This window comes from Myotis yumanensis, unplaced genomic scaffold (assembly GCF_028538775.1).
Source record: "Myotis yumanensis isolate MYYU_CA2020_CCGP unplaced genomic scaffold, mMyoYum1.0.hap1 SCAF_1, whole genome shotgun sequence".
Lineage (NCBI taxonomy): Eukaryota > Metazoa > Chordata > Mammalia > Chiroptera > Vespertilionidae > Myotis > Myotis yumanensis.
The window spans coordinates 29325640-29340437 of NW_027223752.1; the positions used below are offsets into that span (position 1 = coordinate 29325640).

Below are 14798 nucleotides of genomic sequence, written 5' to 3' on the forward strand. Positions count from 1 at the left end.
CTCTTCCTCAAATAGGAAGAGGGAGAGCGGAAAAGAGAAAAAAAATGAGACATATAAATAGCTTTGTGGGATTTACTTGAAGTCTAAAGAATATGCATTTATGCAGTTATGTTCTAGGCACTGAAAAGCTGACCAAAAAGAGAACCTCTACCCTTGTAACCTTCATCCATCCCAGTTATGCCTGAGAAGGATGTCGGTGCTAATTTTAACTGGGAGACTAAGACGCACAAAGAACAAGTATCATAAAGCATTTTTGGAGCCAGAAACATTTAAGTTCCTTGACTCACTGCTGCTCTTACTCCAGACCACACAATTATATCCAAGTGAATTGCTGTTAGAATTAGTGCCTTCAGAGGAGACGATTGCTCGTAATTGGCAGCTATAAACCACTTCACTGAGAAAGCTGGGGTCTTAGATGCTGTGAGAAATAATTGACAGACTGAAGCCTGAGTGAGTCAGGCTCTTGTGAGTCATAGGACTTCTAGGTCAGTCTTTTAGACTGACTCTCCAGATCTTGCCTTCTTTTCCTCCCTCAGGGAAGGCAAGTGCCTAAGGCAAAGATCTAAGTAGATATGAAGAGAGTAGAGTGCCTCTGGCCAGTGTTTACCCAAGTGTGGTTATCAAATCCCCTGTTAAAGTCCCGTGGGGTGCTTGTTAAACGTGCAGGCTCCTGCTGCTCTCTCCCCCCACCGCCTAGAGGCAGGAGGCCAGCCTCTGAGACAAGCATTCCAGGGGGTTTCCCTGCACACTCAAATTTGCCTTGGACTTCTGCTTCCCAAACACACAGATCACCTGGGGAGACTTTTTAAAAGATGTAATTACTAAAGTAGTACATATAAAATATGGAAACAATATATAAGCGTACTAAAAAAATTAGATGTCTTCCTGCTTGCCAGTGTTTGGTGTTATTCTGACTTTTATCCTATGCAAATACATGTTTTGTTTTAGTGAAGGATCCTATTAAGCATGTTACTCTGCAGCTTGGTTTTTTTCCCAGCTTGTTCTTAACAATATAAAATGGACTTCCTTACAAATCTATGCCATTCAACAACACAAGGCTCACATATCAAATGCCTTACAGAGGTTAGGCAGATAACATAAATAAGTTAAATGGAGCAGGGAGGAACTGCAGAAAACTGGAGGTTTTCCATCTAATGAAATGAGAAGCTACCCAACTCTCGCCAACTGTTGCCTCTTGGGAATGTGGATTCAGAATCGCCAGACCTTCTGAGTTCTCAAAAGAAGCAAGAAATCAAATTTGTTTAATGTGCAATCTCCAGATACTTAAGTTTTGATAACTAATTCAAATTAAATACTGGGCGAACCAGCCAAAATGTCTTCAATCCAGACACTGCCCTCAAGTCACCCATTTGAAACCTCTAATGCAGTGGATGCATAATCTTCCATGTTATGTCATTATTTTAAAACCTTTCCTGCTTTTAACTAACAGAATACAAAGTGTTATTGCTAAACCCTTAGGCTGTGATATTACAGCTGCTAAAATAAGACAGTCACGGCTATACCTTTGTGCACTTTACAAATAATTCTAGAAGTACTGATTCAAAACTGCCCTTGAAAAGATTGTGCCAGTTTACAATCCTATTAACAGTACATGAGGGTGTCCTTTTCTAGGGAGCGTTAAACAGATTCCCAGGTGCCTCCCTGGAGATCAGATGTAGTGGGTCTGGGATGGAGCCCAAGAATGTTTGTTTTTTTAAGCTCCCAGATGGTTCTAATGATCAGAGAGGTTTTGGAACCACACTCTTAGATTACTAACAAGTTGTTTGGGACCATTTCCAGTAAATTATAAAGGAAACTGTAAATACTTCATTTGTACTTCTCTGTTTTAGACTGTTCCTAATTACAGCCCTCCATGGAAACACAAAAGGCTCTGCTGCTGCTGTTTCAGGCAGTTCAATCAGAGCAGAACAATAAATAAACCAAGTCAGGAACCTCCGAGCAGCTTTTATTGGCACAGCCTACGAAAAGGTGTGGTAGCCATTCTGAGCAAAAACCTGTATCCCAGCAAGCTGTGCAGTGTTATGTTTAACACACCACTGAACCAGAAAGTTTAAGTTCCTGAAACAGACACCCCAGGTCACTAAGAAGCTCCAAAACCAATAGGTTAAGCCCTGCTGCTCTGTTAAGACCTGAAAGGCAAACACACGCAAGCAAGCAAACACACACACACACACACACACACTCCTTGATGTGCATCCTTGTTATGGGATGACTAGAAAGGTACGCAATGGTATCCAGTATTTTTAGGTTGACTCCAGTTCATTCCCCCATTACAAGGAAAATGCATTTCAGCAGTGGCACTGAAGTCTCCAGGCTGTGTTTGCCTAAGCAGTTTTTTGCTTAGGACGAGTGGTGTCATAGGACATGATCATCAGGATGGTACAGTTCACTCATCAGGCGGTAGATGTAGGAAGGTGCGTTCCCACCAATGTTGGAGATAAAGAGGGTAATGAGCTCTGGGGGAACATAGTCAAACACAGGGCAATGAACGCTGACTTTCTCCAGAATGTCCCCTGAAAGGCAATCACAGGTTATAAGATAAAATTGAGGATCCTGCTCTAATGGTTTAGTAGCATATAGATTCTAGGCTCAATAATGCAGGCATATGTGCTACCCCAAGGAAGGGAAGCTGCGACAAATGCAAACCAGAACAGATGACTTCAGATCATGATACTTCCTGTTTAAAACTATCCAATGCTTTTCTTTAGCTCTTAGAAAAGAATTCAAACGTGGGATTGCAACCTTCAGGATCCCACCACACCACATTAATTACAAATCATACCAGTCTACTTCTTGCTCATTCCTCTCCAGCCACAGGGCCATTTTCTTCCCAAATGGCTAAGCATGTACCTACCTCAGTCCCTTTGCACCAATGCCTGGAAAACTCTCCCTTTGACCTTCACGTGGGGCTCTACGCATTCAGAACTCAGCTGAAATGTCATCTCATTAAGACACTTCTCCAATCTAAGGTAGTCTCCTAGCCACTTTCCATCTCATCATCATTTGTTTTTTTCTCGAAAGCATCGCATGACCTGACATTCCCTTGTCCATCTGCTGCAGCAGAATGTAAGCCCTGTGGGGAGCAGGGCCTATCTGTATTGTTCATTGTTATGTCCCTAGTGCCTAGAATGGTGCCAGGTATATAGTTGGTGCTCAATAGATGTAAATATTTCTGAAAGAATGAATATTTAAATAAGTGGATGAAGTTATTCAACTTCCAAGAAGAATTAGCACCCCAAATACTATGCTTTGCTCCCAGAGGGTGTTTAAGGCCATGTTAACTTGATGAGGCTCACCGAACACAGCTGCTGCCTCAGAAGTCAGAGAAAGGACCCCAAAACACAAAGGGTATCCAAGTTATAGGCAAGTTGTATAAGTCAGAACATTGCAGAGCCCACTTCCTTTGGCAGCCAATCACCAAAATGACTTCTGACAGCAACTGAAAACAAGTACATTTCCCACTGGGTTGTTGCCTGTGTCTCAAACAACATGCAAAGCCGAACCCAGTCAATGCTGGGTGATTCAACCCACCATAGCCCCAATAACTCACTGAAAATAGATTAGTCAGAACAAAAGGAACCTAAACTAGACCAGGTCTCCAGGCACTCTAAGTGCTGAAGAGAACAAGAGAACAGTCCCTACAATAAGTATGATAAAAAGCACAACCTGATAGCATTAAATCCCATTGACCACCAAAACCAAAATTCCAAATACACACACACACACACACACACACACACACACTTTTTTACCTTCTGTGAAGGGCAGAACTTCTTCAGGAGCCACAAACTTATTAAATGAATCTTCTTCATTGGGGAACTGGAAAAGAAAAAAAAAAATTTTTTTAAAAAGACCCAGCAATTCTATTTCTAGGTATATACCCAAGAGAAATTTAAAAAAGGAAGTTCACACAGAAACGTGTACACATATGTTAATACCAACATTATTCACAAAAGCCAAAAGGCAGAAATAACCCAAATGTCATTCAAGAGATGAACAGATAAATTGTGGTATGTCCATACACTGGAATATTATTCAGTCATAAAAAGAAACCAAGTACTGTGCTATAACTCAGATGAACCTAGAAACCATTATGCTAAGCGAAAGGGCCATTATTGTATTCCTTTCATGTAAAATATCCAAAATAGGCCTGGCTCAGTAGTTGGAGTCAACCCATGCACCAAGAGGTCACTGGTTCAATGGGTTTTGGACTTGGTCCCCAGTAGGGGGTATGCAGGAAGCAGCCGATGGATGTTTTTCTCTCATCAATGTTCCGATCTCTCTCCCTCTCCGTTCCTCTCTCTCTCAAATAAATAAAAACATATTTTAAAACAAACAAACCCCCCAAAAACCCATACAAACAAAATAGGCAACTCCACAGAGACAGAAAGCAGATCAGTGATTACTAGGAGAAGAGGCTCAGGGAGAAAAGGGAATGATTACTTAATGGGTACAGAGTTTTTTCCTCGGATGTAGATAAAGTTTTGAAACTACAGAGTGGTAGGTGCACAATGCTGTGAATGTAATAAATGCCACTGAACTGAACATTTTAAGATGGTTAATTGCATGTTATGTGAATTATACCTCAATTAAAAATATAGAGGCCTATAAATAGATTGACATTTTCAAAGCAAATAGTTTTTATCACTAATGAAATGACTCTTCAGTTAGTAACTCATATTCAGGCTTCAGAGGACAGTCCCTGGAATTATGACAAATAAAACAAATTGTATGTTCCTAGTTTTAACTTGCTTGGCATTTTGAAAAGTGGTCAGGGTGATGAGGAGTGGTGGCAATGTAAACAGTGGGCCTTCCCCAACTATGTATCGTCCTGACCTTACAATTTTGACTTCTTAAAGCTGACAGGTTATAAATATCGACTGTTTTTCCTGGATCGAGACTCATGTAGCTTTTTCCAGCCTCCACTGGATCTAATCCATTGAGTCAATGCAGATAAGAAAAGTCCTAGAGTAGGTTGAAGGCCCAGAGTTCAAGCTTACCCTTTGGCTTCCTTATCTCTGTTCAAGGCAGACAGACATACCTGTGGGGAAAGCTTGAACATAGGGGCACAGACGATGAGTGGGGTGGAATGGTGTTTTGCTGCCAATGCTAGAGTATGAGTTCCCGTTACAGCTCTCAGGGCACCATTTGCCAGGATGGTCTTCGTGCCAATGATCACCTTTGAGACAGGAAGAAAAATGAGACAGGAGGGAAGGCGGGGGAGGGTGGGTAGGTGGGAGGTAATCAACCAAGAACCTTGTATACATGGCCCATGGACACAGACAATAGAGCAGTGAGGGCCTGGTGCTGGAGGGGGTCAGTGGGGGAAAAAGGGGGACATATATAATACTTTCAACAATAAAGAATTATTAAATAAAATAAAAAAATGTGAGCCATCCCAGGATAAAGCCTTAACAGGGCCAATGGGCACAACAGCCTAACTGCTCAGGCCCGAGTCTTGGCCTCCTGAGGGGTCACATAGAATAGAAAGAAAAGGATTTAGGCTTAGGACCACAGTTCTAGCTTAAAAGTGGGTTCCCAAGGAAAAAGTGAACAAAGTATAGAACCAGGAAACTGCAATATCTACTTTTAGCCTTGTCTCTAAAAATCTATATGCCACCTCCTGAGAAGTGGGGAGCTTTTCTTATTTTCCATCTACCACTGCCAAGCTCTCTGAGCATAAGGGGGGAGCCTTCTACTGGATCCCTAGTAGCTGACCTGCTTATAGTAGTCCCACTTCATTCTTTCAATGTTTTAACCAAAGAGAGGCTATTCCAAATGAGGATCAATGATATAGACAAAGGGAAAAAATTTCAGTTAATAGAGTTAAAAGGTTCAAGGATGTACTTTCAATGCCCGCGGCTCAGTGGCTGAGCATCGACCTATGATCCAGGAAGTCACGGTTCGATTCCCAGTCAGGACACGTGCCCAGGTTGCGGGCTCGGTCCCCAGTGTGGAGTGTGCAGGAGGAAGCTAATCAATGATTCTCTCTCATCACTGATGTTTCTCTCTCTCTCCCTCTCCCTTCCTCTCTGAAATAAAATCAATTTAAAAAAAGATATATATATATTTAAAAAGGTGCTAAAACCTCTTCCCATGGATATTATAAAAGAAACTAAAAATCAATATTTTAGAGGTATAATCTTCATAAATTCAACATAACATAACTCCAAACACACCCACCTTATTGACTCTTGACATCACAGCAAAAATGGCGGCATCAGTCATGACAGTTGTCTCAATACCTGCTTTAGACAAATTGACTGCCATTTCGTGACCCTGCAGTAGGAGAGAAAGGCTGATGGATGCTGGGACAAAGAGTGAGAGAGAGTGAAAGACCTCTCAAAGGTAACTGGATCTGGGGAGTTTTGTAATACTGAGCACACCCAACACACAATTTTCAACATATAACTAACTCATTTTTGTGCCTGTAGTAGGTATTCTTTGGTAAGCTGCAAGGAAGCCCAGAGAAAGCTAATAAATGTTTAATACTCCACAGCAGTGCCAAAACTGGAAATACTACTTGCTTGCATAATCAGGCATCGCTGATGAGAGCTCCTGGCTCATTATTTTACAACATTCTGCCTCCTTATATATTTCCTTTCTTGAAACCTATTATTTATCTAGGGATTGAGTGAGGTTAGACTAAGACTTGGTCATCCTCAAGGTAATTTACTCTATTTTGATTCTTAAAAAAAACAACCAATGTTTATCTATTGATGGACCCAGCAGTTCACCCAACTTTCTTAAACCAATGTTTAAGAATGTTCACAGAATGAACAACTTGAAAATTCCCTTAATCTTTCACTGATCTTCTCAATGTCTTGTATATCAATTCAAAGTCAGCATGGATCCCATCCATCACTCCGTGATTCTCTCCTCAGTTTTCATTGTTCTCAGCAACTCCAGCAGTCCCCCCTACCTGACAGAAAGGAGCACACTCTGCCACAATGACATGGAATTTCCTCTTCCGCGCAGCCTCTTTGAGGAAGGCCTCTACTGTCCGGGAGAAGCCAATGGTCATGATCACCTCGTTAGAGTGGATGTGCTCCAGAGCCTGGGCTGCAATGTTCTCCGTTGTCCCTTCTGCAGAAACAGCCAGTTTTACAAGGAAAATATGAAACTGTCATGACATGACAGAGCACCAAAGGGGACGTGTGCCCACCACACAGACTGCCCGCCTAGCTGATGTTGGTAACACGGAGTTTACAAACTTAATATGAAATGTCACATTTTCTTAAAAACCCTGCTCCTCTGAGCTCTTCTGTCTCCCAAGCTCTCAGCCTGCCCTCCTTTTCAGCAGTGCCCCCTCATCATCAACTTAGCCCCCTGCCCTGGCATGACACCAGCTCCCTTACAAATGATTTTGAAGACAATGACTTCAGGCAAGAAATGATCCATTCTGGGAAATCCTACAGCGAGCGCTGAGCATGGGGTAAACCAAACTTCCCCTTAAAAAAAATCCTCCCAGCCGAAACTGGTTTGGCTCAGTGGATAGAGCGTCGGCCTGCGGACTGAAAGGTCCCAGGTTCGATTCCGGTCAAGGGCATGTACCTTGGTTGCGGGCACATCCCCAGTAGGAGATGTGCAGGAGGCAGCTGATGGATGTTTCTCTCTCATCGATGTTTCTAACTCTCTATCTCTCCCCCTTCCTCTCTGTAAAAAATCAATAAAATATATATATTAAAAAAAATCCTCCCAAAGGTGGCCACAACACCTCCATCTGAGAGGGAGGCCACAGAAGAAAAATAAGGGAGGAATTTGGAAGCAGCAGGTCAGTGAACAGACAGACCCGGCTTCTTCCTCCCCTGAAGAACTCTGATTGTAGTAAGTACCTGCAGTCTCCTGGTTCACAAAGACAAGGGGAATGGAGGTGGTCTGAGTGGGTATAAAAATCAAGAGGAAGTTTAGTGATGGAGGGTCTACTAACTATGGTTTTAGAGAGTTCATCTTCTTTAAAATGAAAATAAAGCGTCCTGGCTGGTTTTTCTCAGTGGTTAGAGCACTGGCCTGAGGACTGAAGGGTTGTGGGTTCGATTCCTGTCAAGGGCACGTACCTTGGTTGCAGGCTTGTGCCCCATGCAGGAGGCAACCAACCAATCGATGTGTCTCTCTCATCTCGATGTTTTTCACTCTGTCTCTCCCCCTCCCTTCCACTCTCTCTAAAAATCAATGGAAAAAATATCCTCAGGTGAGGATTAACAAAAATAATAATAAAGCCCTGTTCTAGTGGAGTCTCTGCCACGGTGGATTTGCAACCTACAAAGGCTTGGTCTGGAAGGAAATGTAGAGTGGCTAACCTTAGTCCTACCACCTGTTCCCACGCCCCCTCATCAGGATGGAGGGGAAACCTCTGGAAACCAGAGTACTAGCTATCGCCCATCTCTGCCGATGAGCAACTCCGAGGGCCTTCTGTTGTCCCTTCATTTTTCTGCAGCTTGTCCCGCCCACCTGGGGATCAGGACTCTTACCCAGTTCCACAAGCAGCTCATTAATCGCCTCAATGATGTTGGACTGGAGCTGGGCATAAGGAGAGCTGAAATCCTCGCTTAGGCCCCCGGACGTCAAGAGTTTGTGCAGGGACTCCTGCTGGTCGCTCTCGTCGCTGCGTCCGTGGAGTCTACGGAGGCACCAAGAGCACAGAAGCAGGTGAGAAGGCGGTGTGATGTGTAACCAGACCTGTTCAGCTCCGATAAAGGCTCCCAGGGGCTCGTGCCAACAGCGTCCCTGGACCCAAGCCCGAGCCCAGGACGGGGCCTGACCTGCCGTACTCCTCCCGGATGATCCTGAGCACTCTCCGCACCATGTTGCCCACGGTGGTCTCCGAGGGCTGCGCGGCCGTCATCCTCCGGCCCTCTCTGCGGATCAGCTCCATCAGCTCCCCTGGAGTCCAAGGCAGGAAGGGTGAGCAGAGCAAGTGCTCGGGGCGGCCTGGGCCACTCTCCGCCGGGAATGGAGAACGGAGAGCGGGGAGGGACGCCGGGGAGCGAGGCCGGCCTTACCTGCGTTGCTCCAGCGGTGGTCCATGATGATCCGGCGCAGCAGCCCCAGCGTCTCCCGAGCCATGTCCTCGGAGCTGCGCCGCCCGCCGCCCCGCTTCAGGGCCTCCACGAAACTCTCAATCCTCTCGGACAACTCCGAGGCCTTGTCCGCGGCTCCTGGCATCTTGAAAGAAGCCGCCGACACCGCGGAATCCCCACCTGCACGACCTCCGAGTTTGCACTTCCGGGACGGACCAGGTCGGCTTCCACTCCGCAAGGAAACTCCAGTTGTGTACACGTCAGGCCACGCCCCTAGCTGTCTGAACCAATCAGAGACGCGGAGCTCCGTTTCGTTACAGCCAAGGATCTGCAAGCCTCTGGACCAGAGAAGCGCAACTGGCCTTTGCTGGACCCTCCGACGCTACAGAGGTTATTCGAGAGTCCTCCAGAGCGTGGCCTGTCCTGTTGCTATGGGAACAGTCTGCGGCCTTCTTTCCTGATCCCCTGGCTCCGGTGACTGCCCCATCTCCTGATACAGATGCTCAGATGCGCGTCCAGGGCCCACAGCCCGTGGGCAGACCCCCGTTTATAATGCCGTGTTTGCGCCTGTGCCTCTCCAATAGATTCAGCTTCCCGGGCAGGGATCGTATCTTTTTTGCCTTTGCATTCCCAACGCCTAGCACACCTAATATAAGACAGGGATCAGAAATGAGGAGGACCCATACCCACCAAAATAAGGAGATTCAAAGTGGGAGCCAATATGGGAGCAAAAATGATGCCCTTCCATTTGGACAGACTACAGAGGCTGGACAGTATAGTATAATACAATACCAAGAGCTACCATTTACTTAAAGCTTACAGATGTTGGGCAGTATGTGTGAATTGTCTCATCTAATGCAACTCGGTGAGGTATGTCCTCTTATTCTTATTTTACAGGTTAGGAAACAGAGTCACTGAATGTAAGTAGCTGGTAAGGAAATGCATTTATATTTAAATCCAGGGCCATCTGATTATTTCCTTAAGATAAATTCTTAGAAGTGGAATCCTTGGGCACATACATTTTTAAGACTTGTTACAATGTGCCTTCCAAAAAGATATATCAATACCAAAATCAGACGATAGTTCAAGAAAACCACAGACTAGTATCCCTCATGAACAGCAGATGCAAAAATCTGCAACAAATTGTTAGCAAACCAAATCCAGCAATACATGAAAAGATTAATACATAATTTCCAAGGAGAATTTAAATCTAGAATGCAAAGCTGTTTGAATATTTGAAAATCAATCCATTTATTAAACCATATGAACAATCTAAATAGTTAAACCACATGATCATATCAATTGATGCAAGAAACATTTGACAAAATTAAACAGCCATTTAAGAAGAAAACAGTTCTCACAAAACTTGGAATAGAAGGGAACTTCTTCAACTTGATAAAGGGCACCTACAAAATTCTACAGCTAACAACATACTTTATGTGAAAACCTGCTCTCTCCCTAAGATCAGGAACAAGGCAAGAATGTCTACTCTCACCATTTCTATTAAACTCATACTTAAAGTCCTAGCCATTGCAATAAGGAAAGGAAAAATTTTAAAATATACAGAGTGGGGAAAAAAAGAAAGAAAACTATCCTTGCTCACAGAAGACATCATCATCCACATAGAAAATCCCAAAGAATCAATAACAAAAATAAACTACTAGAACTAATAAGTGAATTTAACTTGGGTTGTTTCCAATCTTTTTTAAGGGTAGGTGAATATAAGCATATTTATATTTATATATATATATATATATATATATACACACATACACATACACACGCACACACACACACACACACACATATCTCCCCAGTGGAACAGATGAGTCATAACTATGTGAATGTTCACTTTTACAAATAGTGCTAGTCTTCCAAAGTGGTTAAATCAATGTATGCTCGCTCTCTGGCAGGCCTTAAAGAGTTCCAGATCTACATCCTTACCAACACTTAATATTATCAACTATTTTAGTTTTGGAGAATCATGTGGATGTAAAAGACTGTCTCACTGTGATCTTAATCTGTTTTCCTAATTACTAAGAGTTGTTTACCTTTTCACATGTTTATCAGCCAAGTGTTTTTCTCCTGTGTGAAATATGTTTATGTGTTTTGCCTACTTTCTTTTGGCTTTAAAAATATATATTTTTAATATATTCATAGAAGTTCTTTATTCTTTTTCAGTTATTTGTCTTATAAATATCTTCTCTCAGTTTATGCTTGTTTTTTTGTTTTGCTTTGGTTTTAATATTGTCAAATGTATCAATCTTGTCTTTCATAGTTAATATTTTATTATAATTAATGTCTTTTGTGTTTTATTTTAAAAATCCTTTTCTAATCCAAAGACATAAAGATAATCTAAATATTTCTTCTGAATATTTTAAAATTTTGCCTTTACACATAATTTGAAATTACTTTCTATGTAGGGTGAGAGGTGGGAATCCAATTTGCTTTTCTTTTTTCATTCTTTCTTCGGTGATTTATATATATTTCAGAGAGGAAGAGAGAGGGAGTGAGAGAGAGAAACATCAATGATGGATGAGAGAGAATTATTGATTGGCTGCCTCCAACACACCCCCTGCTGGGGATCAAGCCTGCAACCCTGTCATGTGCCCTGACTAAATCAATATGAGAGACACATGAATTGGTTGCCTCTGCAGGCACCTGCCCCAACTGAGGCCAAGGCTCAAACCTGCAACCCAAGTAGTGCCCTTGACTGGGAATTGGACCCAAGACTCTTTGGTGCTAGGGCAGACACTCTAACCACGGAGCACACCAGCCAGGGTAGCTCAGTAAAATTTTATAATTTCCTTTATGTAGATCTTGCACATCTTGTTTGAGTTATTCCTATGCACCTTACATACTTTTTGCCATTGTAAGTGATTATCATTGTTTTCATCATTGCCAAATTGATAGAGAAAAACATTTTTTAATTAGTTTAAATTTGCATTTCTCATTAATTATTAATCATGATAAACATTTTTCATGTTTACTTACCATTTGTATTTCTTCTTATGTGATATATGGTAGACATTCTTATTGCCCACCCAATGCCCTTTTCTTTCTTCCTTATTAAAAGAACTGATTTTGTTTATTTTTTACTCAGAGGGTTAAGTGGTTTTAGCTTATGGGCAGATCCTGGTTCCGTACTTTCACTCATTTTCTAGTTAGTGGGATATGACTGTGGTTCCTTTAGGACTTTCTGGAGAGGTTTCCTGTTGTGAGGGGAGGGACAAACAAACACAGCCCGGCCGGTGTGGTTCTGTGGTTGAGCATCAACCCAGGTTCCAAGAGGTCGCTGGTTCGATTCCCAGTCAGGCCATATGCCTGGGTTGCATGTTTGACTTCTGGTAGGGGTCATGCAGGAGGCAGTCGATCTATGTCTCATTGAGGTTTCTGTCTCTTTCCCTCTCCCTGCCTCTCTCCATAAAATATATGTTAAAAAACAACAAAGAAAAAACAGAAGACTACTTAGTCTCTTCTATCTCTGGCTTTATTGGATGTGATGCCTAGAGTTACTGCAGCTGTGACAACTTAGATGAACTTCAAGGAAATTATGCTGAGTGAGAAATACCACTCTCAAAAGTATAAACACTACATAATTCCATTAATGTGACATTCGTGAAATGGCATAATTATAGAGATAAAGAATAGATTAGTGGTTGTCAGGGTTTAGGGATGGGTGGTGGCATGTGATGGGTGTCAGTATAAAGTAGTGACACAAAGAATAGTACAGTTGTACCAATGTCATTCTCTGTTTTGATATTGTTCTATAGTTGTGTAAGATGTTACCGTTGGAGGAGGCAGGGGGAAGGGAGCATGGGACTTTGGTGTATATTCCTTTCAACGTCCTATTAATCTACAATTATTTTAAAATAAATAGCTAAACAAGAACTTCATAAACCAGGATTTATAAAATAAAAGCATCTATTAAAATTTATAAAGTATTACATTATATTACTCTAGCTATAATTGTTAAATAACTCTGCTAAAATAGGTAATAAGAGAGACTGTTTAAAGTCTGCAATTTTTCAAAGTAGGATGCAAAAATAATATATTTGGTGGAATCTCAGCTTCATTTAAAAATATAGATGTTATTCATATGTATTTTTATATATAAATATATACACACATATGCTCACATGTGCTTATACATACACCTATATATACACACACATAGTATACCATAACTATATCTCTATCTCTAGGTAGTGTGATTAGAGGGTTTTTAGAGACCCCTAATTGCCTCAAAAGTAATTCTTCTATAGTAACAGAGTTTTAACTGGACACATAGCCACCCAGAAGAAAGACATTTCCAGTCTTCCTAGAAGGTAGAGGTGGTCACATGACTGTGTTCTAACCAATGGGATGGGATGGAAGCGTGTTGCTGATTCTGAGAACCTTCCCTAGGAAATAGCTGGCATGAGTTCTTGGCCTTTTTATCCCTCTCTCTTTGCTCTGCCAGCTTAGATGACGAGGACACAGGCCACACTGCAGGGAGAGCAGAGCAGGGAGCGGGAAGGGGTAGAACTGCTCCTCCTGAGGCCCCTGTGGAGTAGAACTCCCATACTCGCCTGGACATTTGGACTTCATGTAGCTGCAAGCAAAATAAACACAAGTCTTGTTTAAGCCACTGTCTCCTTGGGGTTTCAATCACTTGCATTCACACTGAATCCTAGCAAATACAAGAGCTATTTTTATTTGTGTACTGTTCTGTGTTTTCCAAAATTTCTACAATAAACGCGTCCCATTTTTTATCAGAAAGAAAAATTATTTGTAAGAAAAATAAATCTTTCATCAGGCCCATTTTCTCAACCAGGAGCGTGATTTTGTTGATTTTCCCAACGTGTCCCAACTTCATAATTATCAAATCATAGTTTCCAAACTTAATTTGGAGAATGAGGTGATGATGATGATAATTCTCAACTGGTGGAAGGAAGACCGATGAAAATATTTGTGTTGTTCTCCTCCTGTTCTAAAGAATCTCCTTTAAGGCCATCGGATCACTTCCTTTTCCTGAAGGGCTTTGACTTAACACTTAGGCATGTGAATGCACTACTGTTTTTATCCTTCTCTGATTGTTTTGGTGGATAAGTCATGTCTCTACGCAACCTGAGAACAAGTGCTATTGTGGCGGACACCTGTTGTTTTTGTCTGTCTTGAACACTCCCTTTCCTTTGGGAACTGCCCCTCTCATCTCATGACATTCAGGTGGAACTGTCAATCCCAGAGCCTCCTGATGCCCAAGTAGCCGTAGCCACAGGGATGGCACACTATTCAGGTCTGGTCAGTCACACAACTTCTAAGCTGATTGGCTGTGCAAAGCCATTCAGTCCTTTCTTGGGATTTGCTATACAAACCCCAGAAGAAAGCAGGTTTCTCTCTTTGAGTTTGTCTGCTATAAGGAGAGGTGGACTTGGGACTCAATGGCCAGCTTCCCTGCCTCATGGAGAAAGCTTGTCTGCAGAAGAAAGTCAGGCAACTCCCCTAGGAGAAACAGGAGCCAGCAGAGCCAAGTTTTAGAGTGAGAGAACGAGCAAATAAGTTGATTATTTGAAATGAACTGATATAAGCCCTTAGATCTAGCCAGGACTGAAGATAGAACTACCTTTGGACTTCTCAACAAATTCTCCTTTGGCTTAACTTTTTGAGTTTCTAAAGCCTTGACATAAGCTTCTTTTTTGTCTTCCTGTGAGTCCAACCCTATTTTCAGCCAAGATAGGAGTTTATTATTATCTTATTGATTCTGCTAGACTACAA

General features: G+C 42.3%; 1 protein-coding gene across 1 annotated transcript; it reads right to left on the reverse strand.

Moving 5' to 3' along the window:
- Nucleotides 1-1242: 1242 nt before the first annotated feature.
- EIF2B2 (eukaryotic translation initiation factor 2B subunit beta) lies at nt 1243-9274 on the reverse strand. The gene is made up of 8 exons (XM_070416568.1): nt 9024-9274; nt 8784-8904; nt 8493-8641; nt 6944-7107; nt 6205-6300; nt 5063-5200; nt 3774-3840; nt 1243-2534 (listed from the first exon to the last, which is right to left on the reverse strand). Exons 1-8 carry the CDS (start codon nt 9184-9186, stop codon nt 2377-2379), a joined length of 1056 nt encoding a protein of 351 aa, XP_070272669.1. The 5' UTR covers nt 9187-9274; the 3' UTR covers nt 1243-2376.
- Nucleotides 9275-14798: the final 5524 nt, after the last annotated feature.